Raw genomic sequence first — 24497 nt, 5'->3', positions numbered from 1 at the left:
GTACCTTTATCGGCACCTTTTTTTTTTATCGGTACCTTTATTGACAAATTTTAACAAGAACTCATGTTTGAGGTGCGAGGAGTGCAGCTGGCATTTAGTACAACCTACCATCTTCAAATGGATGGGCAATCCGAGATGATGAATAAGTGTGCGGAAAACTATCTAAGGTGCTTTGTGGGCGATCAAAGTAGGGATTGGGTTAATAGATCTTGGTAGTTAGATGGTGTGGATAATGCCTTCCTATGTGTCTACCCACATGACTCCACTCGAGGCATTATACCAAAACCATTTGGACTCTTGAGCCAAACTATTGAGAGACTGCACAAGCCATTCATCTAGCCAGTTTATTTCCTATTTCTTTTTTACCTTTATATTAATAGTATTGTAATTGGCCAACGGTCCATATTTCTAGGAAGATTGTTATGAGTGTTACAAGTTTCTTGTATAGAAGCAAATGTGCTTCTTGTGAGAATCATAGAAAACATTAATGCAAATTTCTTCTCTTCCCTTATTCTACCATACATCACACTATTCCATTTTTACACCCTTTCTATTTATTCACTCATCACACTTTAAATCCTCCATCTTCTTTAGAAAGCTCCTGTAGGAAGCCCATGAGATTCTTAATAAATTCCTGGACTTTGTCTTCTATGGTGATATTTATGACTGCACTACTCAACACTTTTTGTGGGTTTTTCGATTTTCTTAGGATTCAATCACATTGATTCCGGCTTAAAAATGTTGAAATGAGGAAAGGAAGATGGAAGAAGAGAAGTGAAGAATAAGGAAAAAGAAGATGGAAGGGAAAATAACCATCAAAGGGAAAGAATCCCAGCTTTTGCTTTAATGTTGATATACTATACATTAATTATATTATTCATTGAATAAATATAATTACAAAAATAAAATAACAAAAATAATATAACTCATGATCAGTGTTTTTTCCATTCGCAAATAATGGCATTTGCACCCCTTTTATGAAGAATGTTCTGGATCGAGTACCCCCATATCCCAACCACTTGTAAAATGCAAAACTCATCAACGCTTTTTAATGATTAATAAATTTAGGTGGAAGGCAACCTCTAAAATTGAGCTACGAACTGTCAGTAGCTGGCTCCAATAGAAAAGGTTTGAAAGTCATCAGCAACCCAATCAACTCAATAATGTTCAGGATGAAGAAAACCATATGGCTACCTGCATCACAAAACAATGGTACTATCACGGATGCAGCCTTACTTACAGAAGATGAATGAGAGAGAGAGAGAGAGAGAGAGAGAGAGAGAGAGAGAGTAAACAGGAATTCTAAAATCTATAAGCAGATTAGTCAAAATACAAATCAAATAAAGATCAAATGTTTATCCCTCCACGAAATAAAGATTAAAAAGATATTTTTTATGACTAGTTTTTAAGTATCAAAGAATAAATAGATACATACATATACATACATACATACACACGTATATTTCGCAAAGTTGACTGGAACTTGGATTTATTAATATGCTTAAAAGTTTAAGATTAATGAGCACTTTACATACTTTTAGTGCTAACCCCACCATAATCCCATATCGAGCAAATAACTCAAATAAATTTCTTTGGATGAACTCCCCAAATGCCTACACAATGCTCTTCAAAAAGCCCATTAAGCCTTTCACTACACCTTGGTAAACAAATGACGCAGAAAGTTCCTCACCACCCAGTCTTTTGACCATCTATGTAATACCCCAGATTGCGTATGGAAATGTGGTGAATGGCATCCAACCAGAGGGATAAAGAAAACATATTTGTCTACAACTCCATAGAACATCAAGGCCTTTCCAATGGCGCTGCAAGAATGGCCTCCAGGATAGAAGCTAATGAATCTGATCCAATGAGAGGTAACAGCAAACCATGTCTTCGGTTTAGTATGAGAAGACTGGAATTTTTGTTTTCATTGCAGGCATCTTGGTCATGTCTCAGGTCAACACATGTTTTATCTCTATCCTGCTGGGTTGGTGAATCGATCCATGGATGCAATAGAAATAGAACCAAAGAGAGCATGATCTCCAAAACCAACCATTTAGCAAGCATCCCTCTAACTCAGGAAAGGCATTCCACAAAAGCTTTGCTCACCAATGAGTATGAAGCTTGCAATGCTGCATGTCCTTCAGAGACCAATGTCAAAACCACATCAATGGAGAAGGATAAACTTACTTTCAGTTTCTCCTCACCAAGAACACGATTCATGCAACCCATGTCACTAAGCATTCAAACTTGGTGGCTTTCCCCGAGTCCACAACTCGAAGCGAGTCTCATCCATCAAAATCAGTGATTCTTTCCCCACGACAGAACCCTCCACAATTGTGTTCTAGCTCGACTACAAATCCATAAGCTTCCAACGGAATGCTTTTCTACCTAGGTGCTACCCGCACCCCCCGGACTTCCCACACTTCGCCCCTGGCATGGGCGGGAGGTGGGTTTCCCACCCGGGAATCTGGCCCCGCACCCCGTGGGCAGGGTGCCCCATCCACATACCAGGGGGTGGATTGGCCCCCTATTCCGTCCATCCCCCGCCGCCCACCCATGCCAAGAAAACAACTGGGAAACACAAAAAAATCCAAAATGCCTAAAAACAACAAAAAATCCAAAAAATCACAGATCCATCCACAACAATTGGAAAACAACAAAAAAAACTCAAAACAATGGATATATCATATGATAGAGAAATAGCTTGGAAGGGAGGGAGAGAGGGAGAGAGAGAGAGAGAGAGAGAGAGAGAGGGAGGGAGGGACACGCAATGACCGAAAGAGAAACAACGACAGGGGGAGGAAGAGACTCGAGAGAGGCTGAGAACCGAGACGAAAGGAAACTGGAGAGAGAGAAACCCGGGGAGGGTGGTTTAATTAAAACCTAACCCTAAACGATGTCGTTTACGGCATCTCATTAAAAAAAATAAAACCTAATCTAAAACGTCGTCGTTTTATTAACAAAAATTATTTTTTTAATATATATAGATATTTATATATAATTATAATTTATATGTGGGCTAGGCTGGGGTGCGGGGTATTATGTAGGCGAGCCAAGCCCGCCCCCCACCCCCGCTTGGTTCACAGATGCGGGCGGGCACCCTACCCCCGCATCTGACAGATGGGTGGGTAGCCCGCACCACTCAGGCTCAGCCGCGAGGCCCCGCCGCCCACCCCTATTTCTACCTTTCACAATAATCTTCTTCTCTCTTAAAGCCTAGTCTACCTCTAACTCCTAAACTAATCACTTCACAACCTCTAGGGTAGAGTCATTAGCTAAACCTCAAGCTCTCATCCTCAATCTTCTAACCACTAGTTCTCTCCCTCCCCAAATCCTCCCCAAAGAAAACAAGTCTAGCCTCCCTTTGGAACCACAAGCTTAGAGCCCTGAACTTTCAGCACTGGTTCATCGCTCTTCAAATGGGGAAAGCACCTCCATAGAGCCATCTGGAGTTGACACCTCCGGGCACCACAAAATGAACACAACAATAGTGGATTTTCTTTTCACCACTCATTCAGCTAAGGAAAGTTTTGAATAAATAAGAAATCTTCTACTCCAAACAACTGGCAAAGAAGAGAAAACAAACCCTAGTGACATCTTCAGCATTGAATCTGCAGATATAGAAATGGTTGTGGAGGCAAGCCCGAATATGCCCCCAAGTCTTCATTAGAACAATTGCACGGAATTGCCAGGGTCTAGCCCCGACCTCAACAGCCATCCTTGTGGAAAATTAGGCTGGAATTCCATGGCATAGAATGACCATATAATCTTTGATCACGCTTTCGATAATTAGTTCTCCAAAGAAGCTATGCATACATTTCTAACTTCCTTTGAAGCATGTAGGCCATTAGATTCCTGGTAGATCTCCAACACTTCCACTCAAAGAAGTTATGACTAGTTTATTTCAAGAACAATTCCATACCCAAAAAGATAATTTTAGTAGCCCCACCAAATGCTGTTGAACAAATACAACTATATAGGAATTGAACTTGCCCTAGTAAAACTGAACATATAATGATGAAATTCTTACTTTGGTTATAACAAGAATAAGATTTGAGTTCAGTACTCTTACCTTGAAGAAAAAACACATTCTGTCGCTTCTGTGCCCACGAAAATCTGCAAATGTTGTAACTCGTCCATAATTAAATAAAAAATATTTTGAATAATTTTGAACTCTTGAAGATCAATAAAACTAACTTTTTTTTTTTTTTTTATCAGTAAGATCATTAAAACTAACTAGGCCTTCATGCAGAGGGAAATGCATTCTTAGATACCTATGAGTAGAACTGGGACTGGAAAAATTATATGGGCAGAAATGAGATCAAAGGAAACGATGTTCCATTAGTGAGGATACCAGAAAAATATAGTATTTGTTATTCATCCATTTCACCAATACGACTCAAACTATCATGCAGCAAACACTCAAGTTTGGCATGTGATAAGACAGACATATATGCTGAACCCAAAATTATTTGCACATCTGAAATAGCCCTTAACAGTTTATCCTAGAGTGATTCACACCCATTGATGGTCTGTCGACAATGGAAACGCTATCTCTGCTCTTGCTTTTATCTTTCTGGCTTTCTATAAAGATTAATAATTACAACATTGATATTACCACTTTCCGTTGACCAAACTCAGCAATTAAACCCTACAAAGTCTACTTCTAAGACTTCAGAATTCTTAACCCTATGCTTGTGTTGGTTATCCCAACCCTTAAGAAGGGGCCATGGATATTAGCAGTACAGAAATGTTCCTGTTACATACAAATATTCTTACAGTACTTTCCATCATTTGACCAGCATTCTTCTTGGAAAACCCGTTTTATCTTTCCCGTCTTTTCTCTTCGAATTTGCTATTTTTTGGTGCTAAACTAACTGTTCAATTTACTTAACAGAAAAAAATAAATAAACTGTTCAATTTGAGAAGTTTTAAGCCCTTTATGATGTTTCCAAGGAAGAACAATTGCAACCTTGTGTAGTCCTTAGGGAGTATGGACCCAGGTGTGACTTGGGCCTTCCTTGAGCTGTTAGTAATTATTTACAAAGTAATTAAATTCATATCTTCCCATTAGATTAATCTTTTGAGAAAACTGATGAATTAACGTGGTCTCAGGAGTATTAGTTTTGAGTTTGAACCTTGACACTATAGTCTACACTTAAGCCCTATTTGTGAAAAATATTTCACACGTTGAGCTCACATTATTTGGAAGCATGAGGGAGAGTTTTGAAATGTTAGTTAAATTACTAAACTCATCTTTTTCCATCAACTTAAGTTTTGGGACATATGATGATTTAACCGACTTCCTACAACTAAACTCGGGTAATCACATACCCCAAATAAAATATGTCAATTGTGGCTTCTAGAACCACACTAAATTCAAATGGTAGCACCAAAAATAACCTCTTATTAAATAATGTGAAAGTAAATAGACATTTGACTGATTTAAAATCATACTCACAGCGAACCTCCACCAGCCGGACCAATTGCTTTAGATAAAGACATAGCAGACATTGATATGCCATTTGCTGCTCCTCTTTGCTTTTGGGTCTATACATAGAGTGAAAGTAACCATTCAACTAACAATCAATTACCAACTCATGCACCTTAAGATAGACAAAAATAAGAAACAGTACACTAATAATAAAGCAAGATTACCACAGCTCTATTTTGCAGAAGGAACAACCCTGTAGTAATGGACACCTGATTATGTTTGAATGTGTAAGAGCAACTTTATATATAGGAACAGAAAAATCTCAAGTAATATAAAATGTTTACTGGAGAGTCTTAAGATAGATTTAAGTATTTTTCCTTTATTAGAAAAAGTACCATATCATCTTTATGCATTTGCTGCTAAGCACGAGTCTACACATGAATGTTTACATTACCAGGTCCTACCTGCTTGGGGATTTGCATCACTGTTTTGGATCTTGTACCGTACCGGCCGGTACGGCCAATATTTGCCATACCGGCAGCTGGGCCGGTACAGATACCATATACGTTTCGTACATGCCGTACCGGACTCAATTTTGGCCTGTACCGGCCAATATTTCTACCTTCAATTTTTTTTTTTTTCATTTTTTAAACTACAAGCTTATTTTTTGACCCCCAATTCAGACTAGACTATTTATAATTTATATATATATGTATTTATATATAATTTATTCATATGTAGACTATTATTTTAGAATATAATTTATATATAATTTATTCATATATCGACTATCCTGAAACGGTACACGAAACGGTACCGGTACCGAAATATTTCGTTCCAGTGCCTTGACCGGTACGGCTTCCGGTACGGTATTCAAAACATTGATTTGCATGGTGTTGGTGCAAGTTCATGCATACTAACATTAACATCAATACATTTAAGGTCCTTCAACATGAATTTGGTGGATAATCCCTCTATAGTAATGGAACAAATCATAAGTAATCATAAGATGGGGGATGAATATATGCGCATGCATTATTCATCTCAGCTACCTTTGGAAGGGTGAAATATTCTAACTAAATATAATAAAGCAAGACATATACAAAAATACATGTGCTTGGATGTTTGACTACTTTTGAAGAAAATCTTAGAAAAATGTAATTTCATTAGTCCTGAAAAAAAATAAAAAGTTACTTATAAAAAAAAGTCCTGCAAAAATTAAGGACGGAATAACCCTTTTTAATTGATATATATATATATATACCCAACTGCTAATAAATAATTCAATATACGGCCATTATCACTCTCATGCTTGTGTTACTGACTATATAGTTTAATATTTATTGATTCATTCTCAGATAAAAAGATAAATTACATAAACAGACATAAAGACTTTGAAATTCAAAAATCAAACCACAACCTCAAATAATTGCCTGCCACATCAGTGGTGTGATGTGGGTGTTACGCTGGTGGTGTTACAAGTAGCAATACTCGTTCCAAAATTATATTGTAGCATGTGGGAAATTGTAAGATAAGTTTCTACTGAGCATGACCATAAAACTGAAGTAAACTTTCCACTTTGAGCATATACTTACAGAGAGCACATTCTTCATTATAGACGCACAGTTTATCAATATGGTGAGGCTGAGGCCAGAAAGCATAGCTATAAAAGGATAACTTGACAACAATGGTATGGTAATAACCTTCATAGGAAATCAACAAGTACCAGTTAGCGAGAACTTGATATTCCTCATGCACAGATAAAAAAGAATGATACATAGAAGAAAGTTCATTAAAGACATACTGCTCCAATGCGAGATACCATGATGGGCCCAAAAATTCTCACCACCAAGGGATATACAAATAGCTGAAAGACTAGTAGCCCAAAACCTGATAGTTTCCAAAAGAAAAGGCAGCCATTAAATATCTAATACGTAATACCAATCATATGTAAACTATACTAAGATGACAGATATGCATTTGAATGTTAGGTACCAAATAATCAGATAATGTTTAGATGAAAAATGAGTTATTTCTTGCACTGTATTTGACAGGGATGTTAGTCCCCCGACGGACTTGAGGAAAGGGTGAAGGTTTTCCTTTTGCTGCACAATCATGATGTTTTAAAGCCAATATTTTTAGGCCAAAATAAGATCTGTAGTCTTTACAATCCGTGACATTGTGCTCAGGCCCTGTCATTTGTGGGTTAAGTGTAGAGAGAGAGAGAGACAGTTTTAACTGTAAACATCAAAGAGTTTTCTGCCTGTTTCAGCTGTTTTTTCGAGTGCGGATAACTCGAGATATGGCTACATTTTCTAATTAGAAGGCAGTGTAATAAAGGGAGGAAATTTTATTGTGAACAACTGGTTAAAGCAGAGTGAAGATATGGAAAGACTTTTGTACCCCAATTTTGTGGGAGATCAATTAATTGGAAGCACTGGAAAATAGATCTGAGTTTTCTGCCTGTTGCAGCTGTTTTTTGAGTGCAGATAACTCAAGATATGGCTACATTTTCTAATTAGAAGGCAGTGTAATAAAGGGAGGAAATTTTATTGCGAACAACTGGTTAAAGCAGAGTGAAGATATGGAAAGATTTTTGTACCCCAATTTTGTGGGAGATCAATTAATTGGAAGCACTGGAAAATAGATCTGAGTGAATTTTTTTTTTTTTTTTTATAAGTAAGAAATGATATTATTGATATGAATGAAATAGGCATAGGCCATGTACACAGGAAGTATACAGAAGAACACCTAAAGACATTCTAAGTATGAGAAATTAAAGACAAGAAATCATGAGCATTGTCCCCGTTTAATACAATAACGGAAAACCAAAGCATTAAGGTGTCGAGAAAGAAATTCTTCAGCTCAGTTATTGAACGTTCCTTATCTTCAAAGCAGCGTGCATTCATTTCCACCAAATACACCACATAATGCACAACGGGATCATCTTCCCCACTGCTGCCACTTGCTGACAGCCTTGCATCTTCCTCCAACAACCCAACAAATCCACCACCCTCAAAGGCATAACCCAAGCAACATCAATCATTTGAAAGATCTCATCCCACAACACCCTTGTTACTTCACAATGTAGTAAGAGATGGTCCACAAATTCTCCATTCTTTTTACACATGCAACACAAATCCATCACTACACATCCTCTCTTCCCAGATTGTCCGTAGTCAAGATCTTCCCAAGAGCAGCGTTCCATACAAAAAATGCTACTTTAGAAGGTACACGAGACCTCCAAATATTCTTCCAGGGAAACGGATTATGGTCCTGTATAACCAAAATGTTATAATACGCCTTAACAATACATTTTTTGTGCTTACTAGACCTCCACTTCAAACTATCAAATTGTGCCAAAGGAGTCCCCATGGAGTATAATAGACTAAAAAAATCTGAGACACTAGATAGTTCTCAATCATGAAAATCCCTATTAAAAAGAATGTTCCACTAATGAGAACCATGAACAAATAACCACATATCTGCCACTGAAACCTCCCTATTAGCTGCAATACGATAGAGAGTCGGAAAAGCCCTTTCCAATGCATGATCACCACACCACACATCCCGCCAAAAACTTATATGATTGCCCTCACCGGCTACAAAACGAATCTGTTTTTCAAAACAAGGCCAGCCCTTTCTTATAAACTTCCATAAACCCATTCCATACCCCCCTCTCATTTCATTGGAACACCAACCACCCCAAGTAGCACCATATCTAGCGTCTATAATCTCCTTCCACAATGATCCTCCCTCCAAGTGATATCTCCATAGTCATTTTCCCAATAGAGCTTTATTAAAAGTTTTCAAATTACACATTCCCAGCCCCCCATAAACAACTGGGGCAAATACTGTCTTCCAACTAACCAGATGAAACTTCTTTTCCTCCCCCAAACCCCCCCATAAGAATGCCCTAAAGAGTTTCTCGATCCTATTCATCACCCCTACAAGCATAGGAAACAGAGACAAGAAATATGTGGGGAGGTTAATAAGGGTACTCTTGATAAGAGTGAGACAACCCCCTTTCGATAAATACACCCGTTTCCAACCAGCCAACATTTTCTTTATCTTTTACACCACTCCATCCCATATAGCTCTAGCCTTGAAAGTTGCACCCAACGGAAGACCCAAATATTTTATTGGTAAAGAGGACACCTTACAATCCAAAAGGCTTGCTAAACTAAGGATATTTGAGACCGCACCCACGGAAATCATCTCAGACTTACCAAAATTCATTTTAAGCCCTGACACTGCTTCAAAGCAAAGTAGCAATGCTCGTAAGATTTAGATCTGGCTATTATCCGCTTCACAAAAGACTAAGGTGTCATCTGCAAAAAGAATGTGTGAAATGATAATAGCGCCATCAGACCCACTGCCCACCTGAAAACCTGATAAGAAACCTCCACCAACAGCAGCCTGCACCATCCGACTTAAAGCCTCCATAACTATAACAAACAAAAGCGGAGAAAGAGAATCTCCCTGCCCTAAACCCCGAGAACTATCAAAAAAACCAGCCGGTGTACCATTAACGAGAACTGAAAACCGGACAGTTGAAATACAATGACACATCCAGGAAATCCACCTATTCCCAAAGCCACACCTTTCAAGCAAGTATAAAAGGAAATCTCAATTCACATGATCAAACGCATTTTCCATGTCAATCTTGCAAAGAATACCTAACCCTCCCTCCCGCAGTCTATGATCCAAGCATTCATTTGCGATAAGCACTGAATCCAGGATTTGTCTCCCACGGATAAATGCGTTCTGAGGCTTGGAGATAATATGCCCTAGCACAGGGCTTAAGCTGGTGGCTAAAACCTTCGAAATAACCTTATAAACACCACTAACCAGGCTTATAGGATGGAAATCCTCAATAATTGAAGCCCCATGTTTCTTAGGAATGAGAGCAAAGAACGTCGTAAAGGGATTTTTCAAATTTTTGAAAAGAGTGAAATTCACTAAAGACCTGCAAAACATCACCTTTCACTATGTCCCAACAAGTTTGAAAGAAACCCATAGAAAAACCATCCGAGCCTGGTGCTTTATCCTTAGCCATCCCAGAGATAACCTTGTAGATCTCTTCTTCATCAAAAGGTCTCTACAAAACACTCACACTCTGAGAATCAATTGCTTCAAAAGGCAATGCATTGAGCTTCGGGCTCCAAGAAACCGTTTCTGAGAGAAGGGTCTCATAATAGGCACAATATGGTTTTCTAGCTCATGGGGAGAAGAAAGCACCTGAGAACCTAAATGTAGCAACTCAATAGTCTTGTTACGCAGATGTGAATTGGCCACTTTATGAAAGAACTTCGTACACTTATCACTTTCTTTCAACCAAAGGGCCCTGGATTTTTGGCGCCATGAAATCTCTTCCGACAACAAAACTCTCTCAAAATTTACCACAACCGTGCCCTTCCTCAATAACGCCTCCTCCTAATTATCTCCCAATATTTCCTTGCCCTCTAGTTCCTGTAATTCCTCCAACAATGTTGACTTCTGATCATCGATGTAGCCAAAAACTTCCAAGTTCCACTTCTTCAGGTCTTGTTTCAATGCCTTCAGGTTGCCTGCAAGAATAAAATTTGGAGTACCAATAAATTGATACGATGACCACCAAGCACGCACCATCTCACAAATCCATCCGATGTTAGCTACATGTTTTCAAACTTGAAGTACCGACGACCCCTGTGAATGCCCCCACAATCTAGTAATATAGGAAAATGATCTGAGCTGATTCAGGCTAACTGTTTCTGACTAACATCCGGATTGTGGGCTTCCCACGACGGAGAGACAAGGAATTTATCCAATTTTGACCCACTCGACCATTTGACCAAGTGTACTGCCCCCTACCAGGGGGAGATCCATGAGATCCAGATCAAAAATGAACTCAGAGAACTCCTTCATAGCCACAGTGTTCCGATAATGCCCTGATCACTCGCTTGGAAAGCAAGTAATGTTAAAATCACCCCCATGCACCACGGCACATCCCATAGTGAGTATATGTCCGCAAACTCCTCCCACAACATTCTCCTCTCCCTATCCACATTAGGACCATAGGAGCCTACAAATGCCCATTCTCATCCGTCAACAACATTTTTAAATAAAGTCGCCACTGAGAAATCTCCAATACATTCCTCAATCGCCTCAACCACTCTTTTATTCCACATTAATAATACTCTGCCTAAGGCTCCCCAAGAGGCTAAATAAGATCAACCCACATACAAGCACCCCCATAAACTCCACACAATTCTTCTATCAATAAAACGCAACTTTGTTTCTTGAAAACACACCACATCACCCTTCCACATTCTCAATAAAGATTTTATACGAAGGCGTTTATTGCGATCATTGAGCCCCCGTACATTCCAAGATAAAATCTTAGGCTTCATTTGGACATAGAATGCCCCTCCCTTTCGATCTATCCCTTCCGCCACTCCCTTCCTTTACATCATAATTGATGGAACAAGTTACCTTTTAAGTTCCCTATCACACTTTGTGGCTGACTTCGAATGGCTATCTTCAAGTGAAATCAATTTGAGATGAACCAAATCATGCCATAAGTTTCCATGAGTTGTAATATTTCCAATATTTTCCTTTATTACATAGAGGCACATTCATATTTCCATTCCTTTCTACTCAAAAAAAATAATTAGTTAGTGGAGGAGGATTCCTAATTCTAGGTCCTCTCTTTCTAACAGCCTGTCTTTCTTTCCGCACTCTCGCATCTGTAGTTTTCACCAATCTTCTCCATTTTCTTTTTCCCCCATTGTTTGACTTGGTATTCGAGCAATGACCATGAATTCAAATAACGACTCTACTTATTGAAGGAGAGACTAAGCCCATATGTGAAAGGAAATTCTAAAATATTAAGTGAATCATTAGGAAAAGAATTATACTTTGCCCCATCAAACTACCCTCCATTTTGCATTACGCACTCCAAACTACAAATTGTTTCAAACTACAACCTCGACTAAGATCCAACCTTTAGGACAAACAAAAAATAAGTCACGTAGCAGAATTTCCACCATCCATTTTTACTTCATGAATCTCACATCTATGTCTCACAAAACAGAGGTGATTTGAGGCATCGATTTCTAGAGATCTGGTGATTACTAGAGAGTTTTCTATCTCGAGACTCACCAATACTAGGTGGCTATTGTGGCGGCCCTAATTGCCAATGCCAATTACGTTTGGCAACATTACTTTGAGGGTTTCTTCAATGAAATGTTCATCTAGCTCAATAATAGTGTTTATGCTATTGATCATATCCCTCTGTTTTACAATTTCTGATATTTAGATCACTGGCATATTAGCATGAAAATATGCTGTGGATTGGTAACCATAGTTGCGGTCCTCTGGTTTCTTGACAGTTTTTATCTTTCATTCCTCGTCCCCTTCATCCTCTTACTTTCTCTCTTCCTTTTCTCTATTGTCTAAAATACTATCAGAGCAGTCTTATTAGTCTTACAAGATTCTAGCAGTTTAGGCATTCACTGTGTGAGTCTCATATGGAAGTAGTTTATTTGATTCCTCAGCTGACAAAAGGTTACAAATAATCACTTGATAATAGAATCTTATACGCATGCATATGGTTGCTAGATCCCTTGTAGAAGCTAAGTTCAAAGCCATGGCATACAAAATATGTGAGGTATTATCACTGAAAATACAATTAAACGAACTTGGGTACAATGCTAAAGATCCTATGAGATTGCATTATGACAAGGATGCGCTTAATCTGTAGAACACTAGAAAAACTCGTAGATGCTTGAGGGGGAGGGTCGATGGAGTGATTTCCATGTGGGGTATCTTTACCATGACTTGAGGGGGAGTGTTGATGAGCGATATTCCCAAAATTGTCTTTATCAAATTGAATGGCATTTACTTAACTGTACCTTTCCTTCTCTAGTATAAACAGTACCTTAGAGGTGCGGGAACCTAACTTCAGGTCATCTCTTTCAGCTAGCTAGCCCTCCCTCCCTCCCTCCCTCACTCATCCATCTTGTTTCTTCACTAATCTTCTATCTTCTCTTTCTTTTCTCCTTTGTTCAACTATAAGAAGTCACCAATATTTGACTATTATAGAATGGTGGATAACATTTTGGAGGTATTAGTCCTAGGATCTAAAAATATAATTTTCTGATTATTCCAGCAAATAGATCTATAGAGAGAGAGAGAGAGAGAGAGAGAGAGTTTCTAACACTATTATTGTAATCTTGATGTATTCCCTCTTTAGAGGTTCATTGTATCAACTGTGTAAAAGTTTAATAGTATCATTTTTATTGTTTTTTTTTTCTTGTTTTGACATTTTCAAGGATCAAGTTATATGCATCACTCTTCCCTTACTTTCATTTGACTATGTATATTTGTAAAGAATAAAAGAAAACAGAAAATAGAAGGACAAAAATTGCAGCAAGAGTATGAGATCATAACTCTTCATATAATTGAGAGGGCTAGGAGACCAAATACTGGACTGCCAAGGGAAAAAAAGTCACATGATTGTAACATACTATCTAGCCAAATTACCAGTCATTGCAAGAACTTCACCAATATCTGCAGTTGAATAGCTCAGTCCCCCATATTTCCTGGGGCTAACAGCCCATAATGAAAAAATCTGAAGACCAGGATGGATAAATACCAAAAACGAACTAGTTAGTACCAAAAAGAATCACAATTAAATTCGAGAAGAGAATATTACCTCTGTATAAGCCATATCATGAAGTTGGAAAACACAGTATACAATGATAGATGACATCAATGGCCAATTTTTCAGCAGGCTCTGTTGAGAAGGTGGATACTTCTCAGACTTTTTCATATTTTGTTTCCCATCAGGCCCATTAATCGTGGCCTCTCCTGCATCATTTGAGTCCTCAAGCTCTTCATTGTCTTTAGTATGCATATGTAACGTTTCCTATAATCCAGAATTTTCACACACTAACCATGCAATTTGATATTCCATATTATAATTCAACCTTCAATAACTAAAACGACAAAGGGAACATCTCAGCAATATGAAAATACTTAAATTGCATGCAACATGCGTGGATTATAAATATAGAATACTTTTAAATTAAATGGCATAAATCAAAATTTAGGTGGCTAAGAATTCACCACCAGGCATATGCATTTCTTGACATAAGTATCCCTTTACGTCCTTAAGAAAGGAAATGCATATTGTTTGCCTGTAACTTGCTGTGGTGCTGGCAACATTATGATCCATGTGCCAACCAGTTTGGCAGCATAGTTGTTAGTTAGCTAAAAGAATTATCCGACACATTTTATGACATAATAAGTAATGTCTAACTGTTGCCTTGTTAATTTCAATACCTACGCTATGCTGGCATAGCTTCTGTCCCTTTTAGTCATTGATAAGAAGAAAGCTAGGAATCAACAAAATGTATTGCAGTGCCAGTAGTATTCTATAGATCAGAAATATCCTTCCAAAATTAGGGTACTCTCACACTATTCAGTTACGTTCATCAACATGCTGACAATTAGGAAGCACAAATTGTAATTGAACATGCCTTTTCATGACCAAACAAAATTACAGAGCTTGATAAGCTATTCATTTGACATAGAAGTAGAAAACCAAGACATTCCCTAACATTTATTTCTCTATGATACATCAATTAGCATTTCAACCCAACTTCTCTACCCTATGGTGGAAGCCCAAAAATTACAAATGGCTATTTGTGGTATTCATTTTCTGGTCAGCACAAAATAGACTTGGCCGACCTTGTTGCACATGCTATTACCCGATAACAATAATTCTCACAAACAGATGAGTTTCCAGCCCCTTTAAACATGTGATCTTAAATGGCGCTACCCCTAAATACTAGTTGTAGCAATTGTAGTAGTGAGAATAACAGCAACACCACCACTGACAACAACAAACTACAGTACAATTATGAAGGTGGGAAATCGATCAAGGGCTGTAAATTGGGATATCATCACTTACCGGGAGCCAAAAGCATAGAATAGATACTCCCAATGCAAATATTGATATGAGAAGGCAAGGTAATAAGTATGGAAACCTACAAATATAATTTATGCTTCACCAATTAAGCAAAAAGGATGGAAAAAAAATTGTTTCAGAGAAGCATAAAAGTAATGATAAAGAAGAAAGGCTATTGCTTACCTCCCAAACAGAGATTCTTCAGAAAATATCTGTGGATATTTCTCAGCAGGCTGACACATCAATGATCCACAGAAAATTCAGTATGTTTGATTTCGTGGCGAAAAATAAATAAAAGCAGGCAACTAAAGTTTGTCGTCCACAATTGTTTTTTAAAAAAAAAAGTGGAAGAGGCACTGCTATCTGAGTTTAAGAAGCTTGTTTCTACAATTCAGGTTGAAACAATGCCTAGCTAGACAAGATTAATGGAGGATCCACTAGTTGGCCAAATTCCCTCAGAATGAAGTAAAATGACAGATTATCACAGGTTAGGGTGAGGCCTGGGAACCCCATTCCCCAACCCTATCCCAACAAAGCAAAATTTCCCCCATCCCCCAAGTTAGGAATTTACGGGGATATCTAATCTGCGCCCCTCCCCTCAGGTCCTTGTCCCCACCCTTACCTCTCCACCTACATTTACACTCTTTTATAAACTTGCTACTATTTGAAAAGTTAGAAACATATTATTGAATCTTGGGCATAAAATATCACATTAAAAAAGCAACTGGAAGATAATACTTTGCAAATAGAAATAAACAAATAGTAAATGGCAATCCAAACTATATAAGCAACTAGATTTAGGTATAAAAGTACGAGGATATAGAAGAGAAGGGATTTATTTGGAGGGTGTTGCGCCCAGAAAATTAGGGTTTCCTTTTTGGCTTGTAGAATTAGGTTAAGTGCTACCTTAAGTATGTTCCTTTTGTGATATGCGTGTATGTCTGAATTTTTTATCTTCTCATTAGTTATTTGCTGATTTATTTTATTAAGAGATAATTATGGGAGAGATTTGGCCTGCCTTGGATTGTGGAGAAGTTAAAAAAAGGATGTAAATATTTCCAAAAATATTCAGATCTATGGAGAACAATTGGGAGCTGTAGAAGACATAAACACCTAATCCAGCAAACAGATCCTTATTTTTGTAAGTTCTGCCATTTATTGAATAGTTCATAGAGCCAAAAAGAAATCCCAAAAACTGGTAGTAGCCTAGGCATTTCTTCAGTCAGGTTTTGCTATAAAATTAAACCCTAGCCTATGCCTAGATCTGCTGCCCCTCTGTTGCTCTCAAACCCTAAGCCAGAATCAGAAAAGAATTCCAAAGGAATTTCGTCAATTTTCTCTTCTAAATTCCTTAAAAAACTGAGCTGAATATTTTCCGTATCAATCTGCCCAGACAAAGGAGTTTTCTTCTTCAGATCTGCTGCACCCTTGAATAAGAATTCCAACAATTTTTCATCAATGTCCCTCTTAAAACCAAAAAAGCGACAAAGCTGTGTCATCAAAAAGGTGATGAAAATACACTCTATACGGTTTGGATGGCTGTCCAAAAAATGCGAATTGTGGAGATGCATCAAACAATCCAACTGCACCACTTCTCTCAAAGCCATATAATACAATAGAAACTCACGATTGGCTTGATAATACACCTTTCATATGTTCAACTTACTAAGAACACCCAATTCCCCTGATCTTATTCTGCTATCCAAGCTTTCTTTGCAATAAGAGATGAGTCTAAAATTTGCCTCCCCCAGATGAAATCATTATGAGATAGGCAGATAATCTTTTCCACCATCGGTTTCAACCAATTAGCAAGGACTTTACTGATGATTTTGTAGAACCCCGTGCATTAAGACTTACATGTCTTAAGTGTTTAATATAAACTGCCCCTGCCTTCTTTGGGATATGGGATTATATATATTGCATCATGCTTTTTAGAAAATCTTCCCTTAGAATGAAGATCATGGAAAACTCTCACAAAGTCTACTTTCACCACCTCCCAACAATCTTGGAAAAAAGCTATAGAATATCCATCGGTTCTGGGGCTTTATCTTAATTCAATTCTTTTACTACCTCATGAATTTTGTTTTCCTCAAATGGAATTTTCTATTAAACCGCCGCCTCTGCTTCTAGTTCCTTAAAACCCAAGCCATCCAACTTGGGTCTCCAGTTGAACTGTTAAGTATATAATCTCTAGTAAACTAATGCACTATGTGATCAATAATCTGATGATGGTTGGATAGGTCTATGTCATTCCCACTCAAGAAGTCTATAAAATTGCTTCATCAATGCAAATTAGCCACTTGGTGGAAAAACTTTGTGCACCTATCACACTCATTAAGGCCCTTAATTTTTGTCCCCAGCTAATCTCTTCTGGAAGTATAAGCCTCTTCATCTCACTACTAGTGAAGCCGTTCTAAGTTTTTCAACATCTAATGCACTTCTCTCCTCAATAGCTTCAAAAGTGCTCAATTAATCCATAAGGATCTTCTTTTGTCTTCTCATATGGCCAAATGCTTGCTCGTTGTAAACTTTCAATATTGGCTTTCAGAGTTTTGAGTTTTCAACCAAGGACACAACTTGGTCAACCTTAAAAGCATTATGAAGCCCACCACCCTTTCACCCTTTCCATGAAGCCCTTAGATTTCAGCCATATGTTCTCTAACTTAAAGTACCTTTTAATCTTTTGAAAATGCTTGCAACCATGGAGAACAGGAAAGTGATGCAAGCAAAGTTTTGGAAGTCTGCATTAGACCACTTCAGCGGACTTCGCCTCCCAATCAGGGGAAAGGAGGATTCTATCGATTGAGGACAAAAGAAGGCACATTTTGTTTATAGACCATGTATAGGTACCCTGGGCAAAAGAAAGAGCAATGAGCTTTTGCTCAAAAATCGGTAATGTTGAAATCTTCTCCAATGCACCATGGCATTCCCCTAACTGATCATACCTGCCCAACTCATTTCTTTATCCCCCCCTCCACATAATCAGAAGTTAAACTACTTTTGAATTTAGATTTTCAAATTATTATATGGATTCCATTTTAGTTACCCAAAAAAATATCAAATACAAGATCTATGAATCCCAATTTCCATAAAAAATATATTAATGACAAACTTCTATGTTTTAAACCAGCATATGCTTTTCGAATAACTTGCCAAGACAAAATGAGAACAGCTAAAGGACAACAGCTTATAAGATATGCCTCACTTTCCAGTGCTTTGAACTGTAATGATATAGATCCAAATGGCTGGGCATAACTGCATCCACCAGGGTTCATTGATAGGACAAGACACTCCAAATGGCTGGGCAATTTTACCAGGACAAATATATACAACTCTGAAATTTTAAATCAATCCCTGACCATTTAATGCAATTTGTCCTTCAACTCAACACATAATTTTTGTTAGTTTCTTGCTACAACACACATTCTGGAAACTTCTTTGCTGTTTGTCATAACTATGGCAATACCTGATGAGAAATGTAATTGATCATCCTTTTATCATCCCTTGATGTGGCATCAAATGATTGGAAAATAGTATTGGTTATATTTTAATTACCTCCCAATCATTTGATGTCATATCACGAGATAATAAAAGGATGATAATCAAAAGGATGATCAATAAAATAAATAAATAACCAAATAAAGTACCTGAGCAAGAAAACCTCCAACAGCTGGACCGAGGACTAATCCAATACCCCATGATGTGCTAATCTGTTAAAAGGAAAAAGAAAACTCCTTCACTATTATGCTTCATAGTCCAAAACACTACAAAAGAGGGGGAAAATTCCTTACAATTGACATTCCCAAAGCTTGATATTCTTTACGGCAAATTTCTGAAGCGTATGCCTTGTTATAGACAAAAACTTGATATATTAACATGTAATCCAATTACGTAAATTGCACAACAATAAAAATAGCAGTGCTTATCAGCTATATGTAGAACAATATGGTTAATTGTGTCGTAAGACACCCAAGCAGCAAAACCAGTGCAGGCCAAATGGCCATCCTGGCCTAAAAAAAATGCAACAGCTAGGAATGCTCCAATATAGTTAGAAGTAGCAAGTCCATCAAGCCACAAACTGGCAACAGCTCATGAATAAATCACAAGCAAATGCAAAAAGCACTTCAGGATAAAGTAAGATCAGAGTAGAAACCCATGATTATAAAATAGTAAAAACAAGGCCAATCCGAGATCTTGATAGTGATGTACAGATGAGGCTTTAACTGCAGATGGATGGTGCTTGAGGCTGTATGGCCATAGCTGAGTTTGCCATGTTTTACTGGGAATGATGACATTTGTATGATTTCTATTAATAAGGCAAGTGACATACCCTCATTGGGCCAAGAATACCACACAAACTTCCCAGAAGAAACCTTGTAGAAACTGCCATCCAAAAGTTTGTACTAAGGCCGAAAAGAGTATTGAGAATAACCCTGAAATCGTCATAGCAGAAGCAGAGGGAAATAAGGAAATTATATCTGAAACATGTGGAACTTTATTAATTAATTCTACAACATAGGAAGCTTCTGATGGGCAGTACTAACACTGTAATAGTGCCAAAAAATATTACAGGCTTTCGTCCATATCGATCAGCTATCATCCCCCAGAGCACAGAAGTCAGGGCTCTTCCAAACATAAATGCAGATCCTTTAGGGAATGAGGGGGTTAGACTAAGAACTAAGGGCATCAAAAAGAACTCCTAAGAATAAATAACCATAAGCATTTATGTTATGCATATATAAAATCTGCTCACCCACATAACCAGCATAATAGCCAATATCTTCCTCCCGTTGCGCCACATGGAAATCTCTTATCTGAAAAAAGTTAATATTCACGGCCTCCAAATAAATAAAAGAGAAGAAAATAAGAAAAAATGTGTGTGTGTGTGTGTGTGTGTGTACTGCTAATCGGTAGGAACTAAGCTGTGAGTTCAACAAAGCTGCAGATGTTATGTAGAAGCATTCACTATGACAAACTTAAAGTAAGTTCAGAGAAAAAGAATAGAGAACAGAAACAACATTCAACTCCATAAAAAAATGGAATTGTTTCTGGATCCTTGTTAACTAATCAGGTCAGACACATGTATTCGGAAAAATAGAAAATTAATAATAATAATAATAATAAGAACCTTCTTCAAATTCAAAACAGTGACAAATGACGGATAAATAGCTTGCAGAAAGTACATGAGATCTATTAATTTGAATAGATTTGGAGTCAGCAAGATTACCTTAATGGAGTTACATATAAGAACTTTGCCAAGTTGAAAGCACCAAAAACATTAAAAAAAAAAAAAAAAAAAGAGCATATTCCAGAATTCCATGTACTAGTTTTGGTATTTTAACTCGAAAACAAAAACCAAAATGAATTTTTATGGGCCTGTTTACAGACAAAGGAAATATTCCTGTGTTCTACTACTACTTGACATTTGTTTTTTAAGCTAAGTAATAAGAAGATTTTATTGACAAGTAAATAGGCATAGCCCAAGTAAACAAGAAGTATACAAGAGAAAACACCTAAATACAAGCTAGGAACTTGACATTTAAAATTAGTTCATATTGTTTCCTAATGTATCAAATAGAGACTTGATCAATAGATTGCATACTTATGGGATTTCAAGAAATAATGTAGTATACAATTCTGCTTATTGATCTTGGCAAAGTCTTTAGTTGTTTTCCTGAACTTCTAAACAACTTATACAAGCATATAAGGGTATGAAAGCATTTGCTTAAGTGTATAGATATATAACAAGAGCCTAACAACCATTCTCCAGCCAGAAGTCAGAAGGGATGAAATGTACCAAATTATTAGTTGGCTAATGGGTACACAAGAAGTTAAAAGATGATGCAAAGTGCACAACAATAAAAATATCAATGATGTTCTCACTTATTTAAAATTCATCCTAACATGTAGGGGTAGGCGGCAGGCACCCGCAAACTCCCAATCCAGCCAGCCCGCCTGCCCAGGTTTTCCCCCATCCGCCAGACCCACGAATATAGATATTAGATTTATAATGAAACAACGTCGTTTTGTCATTTCATTATAGGGTTAATGAAACCGTCCCCCCCCCCTCAGTATCGAGCCTCAGCCTAGCCCTCTCAGCCTCTCACTCAGACCCTCTCACTCTAGACTCTCAGCCTCTCTCTCTCAACTCTCTTACTCGCCATCACCGTCACCATCTCCGTCGCCACAACTTATGTTGTCGCCGAGGCCCAAAACCCATTTTCTCTACATCTTTGTTCTCTATAAGTATCTCGAGAGTGAACCCCTTTTCTGGGTTTTTTTTTTTTTTTTTTTTTAGCAATGGGTTATGGAGGATGGGATTGTTTCAATGGAGGATGGGGTTGTGTTTTGGATGTTGTGGAGTTTGATTGGTGTTTGTGTTTGAACTTCGGTGCTTGTAAAATTAATTGTTTTCCATTTGATTTTGATTCAATTTTAGGGTTTCAATCCGAAACTCTAAATTAGGTTAAGGGCTCATTACGATACCCCTAACTTATTTTATCTTGGGGTTTCACTTTTGAAACCCCAAACTGTTTTGGGATTTCATGGGAGTTACTAAAGTTGCTAATAAAGCAACCACTTATTGTGGTATTCATCGGTGTTACACCCCTTAAAAGTCTAGAAGTAATAAGTGTTGAAAGTTGCCCCAAATTCCTATTTTGAATTAGTCTCCTTATTGAGCTTCCTTACTTAGTATGGAGGCAAAGTAATTCCTCATTCCAGAAAGAATTGGAAAAATATTGAAAATTTGGTAATTCTTGTCCTAGAAGAAAGAATTCCTTGAGTTAGTAGGTGTTAGAGGATTCATGCTGATCCAAAAGTGATTGCTTTGTCTATATGTGTCTACTCAGTCAATATGGCAACTAGCAGTTATGGACTATCAGTCTCACCCCTCAAAGAAGCAAACTCTCTGAACTTACAGCACCATTTTTTGGTTCAATTCAAATTTTTTTATTTGGGAACCAAAGATTTCCAAGATATCACTAAAAATTAACAGTTAAAAATTGTTCATTTTGCCTTGGGCCTAGTTTTTAGAATAAAGATAAAAGAAGCACAAAGTAACATACTTACCATGAAATATAGGAAAGGGAACAGAGACGATATTGGCAAAGCTGCAAAAGTTTAGACCAGAAAAGCAGTAGGTAATGGTGAGATTATTCAGGTGAAAAAGAATTAGAAGGAAAAGAACCATATCTACACATACACACACAGAGGAGTGCAGTAGGTAATGGTGAAATTATTCAGGAGAAAAAGAATTAGAAGGAAAAGAACCATGTATACACATACATACACACAGGAGTGAAACATGCTTTGTGGGAAGAGCTATATGGTGTCATTAAAGCTCTTAAAACTAGATAGGCACACAGTGCTCTATGCCATAGAAAGATTTTATCTTTTTTCAAGCAAAGTTGATTCTGAGCTTCTATATGAGTGTACGAGTAAACTGGCGCATATGCTATTTTGAAGGCAAATGAAGCCATCAAAATCTTGGGAAAGGAAATAGAACATTATACAGGTCTGGATAACGCCGAACTTCACAAATAAGTTTGTCGACACTAAATGTGACTTCATCAAGAAGATATCTTGTATTGATGCATATCCATACAAAATATAACATGTATAGAACCCTTACCCCAAAAAATGACAATAACAGAAACTCTACTGTCTAATTCCTTGTCATCCTCAACAATTCCATAATGCAACAAAACTGAAACATCTAAACCACGATGAGAAACTTTACTGTCGAGTTTATTGACACCCAAATAAATCGTTTATGCTATAGGGAGATCAAACCGAACCAAGAATACATTGTAATTCCACCGTTACATTATCAAAAGAAAACCAATTAGCTATTACTGCATAACCGACAATCTTAAATTGACAATACAAGCTTCAAACACACGCATTGCAGGAGAGGGTCGGGAGTACCTGCAGCGAGAACCACGACAAAGACAAAGAACAAATGCTTGAAAGGAATGCCATGCGTGTCTTCTTTCATCTGGTCAATCTTACAACCGGGGCAGTTCTCATAATAATCAACCCTGTTCTTGTCATTGAGCAAAACTTCCCTAATCTCAGCCATCTAAGCCTATCGATCAAGCAGGGAACTTTAAACAGATGAGAATAGCATTCACAAAAACGCTCCCTCATATAGCAAAGAAATTAGAATGGAACGTGAAAAGATTAGTTGAAATGAAGGCTGGTAGCTCTCGAGTCATTGACGAGTAGCTAGGTTCGTTCCCGTACGGCTTCTACTTCTTTTTTATATTCTTTCTTCCAAAATTTTCGTACTTTTGACTTATTATGCAAGAGAAACCACCCGGAAATAGTTCGAAAACGAGTTCCAAAACGAGTTCGTTCCGTAGATTCCTTGTCTAAACACTCAGCTCCGCCGCCGCCCATTACCAGAAAAGAATTCTGGAGAATCTCGGTATCACTTAGCTACAAGGATTGTTCCTTCCCCACAAAAAAGTCATCATCTTTTCGTTTCTGTTTGTGCTTGCTTTCTGTTTTTCCTGTTCCATCATTTATTTTTATTTTTTTTAAAGTAAAATCCACTCTTTATTCTTTATTCCTTTTCTAAAGATTTTGTTCTTCTTCTTCTTAATGATGCTGCTTTTATAAGGCAAAGTCAAAGTGCATTCAGAGACAGCGATATGACGTTTGCCCAATCATTTAAATCACTACTTTCTTTTATTATTCAGCTGTCGACAACATTTTATATAATTATATTTAAAAAATATTTCTATAAAATGATACCAATTTTTTATAAATTATTTTATTAAAATACCTCTTATTTAAAATTTGATTATGTAAAGACTTATAAAAAAAAAATTGTCTATCATTTTCTTTTTCTTTTTTTATAATTTCTTATCAAAATGGAAATTCATTTATACTAAGAGCACTCTCATTGAATTAATCAAAGTTAAAAGATATTTTTTATAAATATAAGAAAATTTTAACTTTTGACTATTTCATTCACATAAATCTCTATATTGAAATAGTTATTTTTTTATTATATAATAATAAAATAATATAAGATAAATTTGATTTTGGTTATTCATATCAAGGTTGAGTTTGGATGTTGAAGTGAGTTGAGTTGAG

The 24497-nt window shown here is 37.2% G+C and overlaps 1 protein-coding gene across 1 annotated transcript; it reads right to left on the bottom strand.

Moving 5' to 3' along the window:
* Positions 1-1005: 1005 nt before the first annotated feature.
* On the bottom strand, positions 1006-23871 carry LOC109007949 (protein ZINC INDUCED FACILITATOR 1-like). Its single transcript, XM_018987863.2, has 17 exons — positions 23322-23871; positions 22464-22504; positions 20146-20206; positions 19937-20039; positions 19723-19825; positions 19184-19237; positions 19040-19102; positions 15576-15625; positions 15396-15471; positions 14136-14348; positions 13964-14051; positions 7242-7327; positions 7033-7140; positions 5662-5706; positions 5465-5553; positions 4076-4119; positions 1006-1194 (listed from the first exon to the last, which is right to left on the bottom strand). Exons 1-17 carry the CDS (start codon positions 23473-23475, stop codon positions 1094-1096), a joined length of 1479 nt encoding a protein of 492 aa, XP_018843408.1. The 5' UTR covers positions 23476-23871; the 3' UTR covers positions 1006-1093.
* Positions 23872-24497: the final 626 nt, after the last annotated feature.

The sequence above is a fragment of the Juglans regia genome, chromosome 3 (assembly GCF_001411555.2).
Source record: "Juglans regia cultivar Chandler chromosome 3, Walnut 2.0, whole genome shotgun sequence".
NCBI lineage: Eukaryota > Viridiplantae > Streptophyta > Magnoliopsida > Fagales > Juglandaceae > Juglans > Juglans regia.
Note: the sequence above shows the minus strand (reverse complement) of the source record. Positions and strands in the feature narration are given on the sequence as shown.

Coding starts and splice junctions, on each gene's coding strand:
- LOC109007949 (XM_018987863.2), bottom strand. CDS start 23,475: ATGGCTGAGATTAGGGAAGTTTTGCTCAATGACAAGAACAGGGTTGAT. Junction 7,328..13,963: donor TGAAGTTCTTGCAATGACTG/GTAATTTGGCTA, acceptor GGAAACTATCAG/GTTTTGGGCTACTAGTCTTT. Junction 7,141..7,241: donor TGGTATCTCGCATTGGAGCA/GTATGTCTTTAA, acceptor TTTCCTATGAAG/GTTATTACCATACCATTGTT.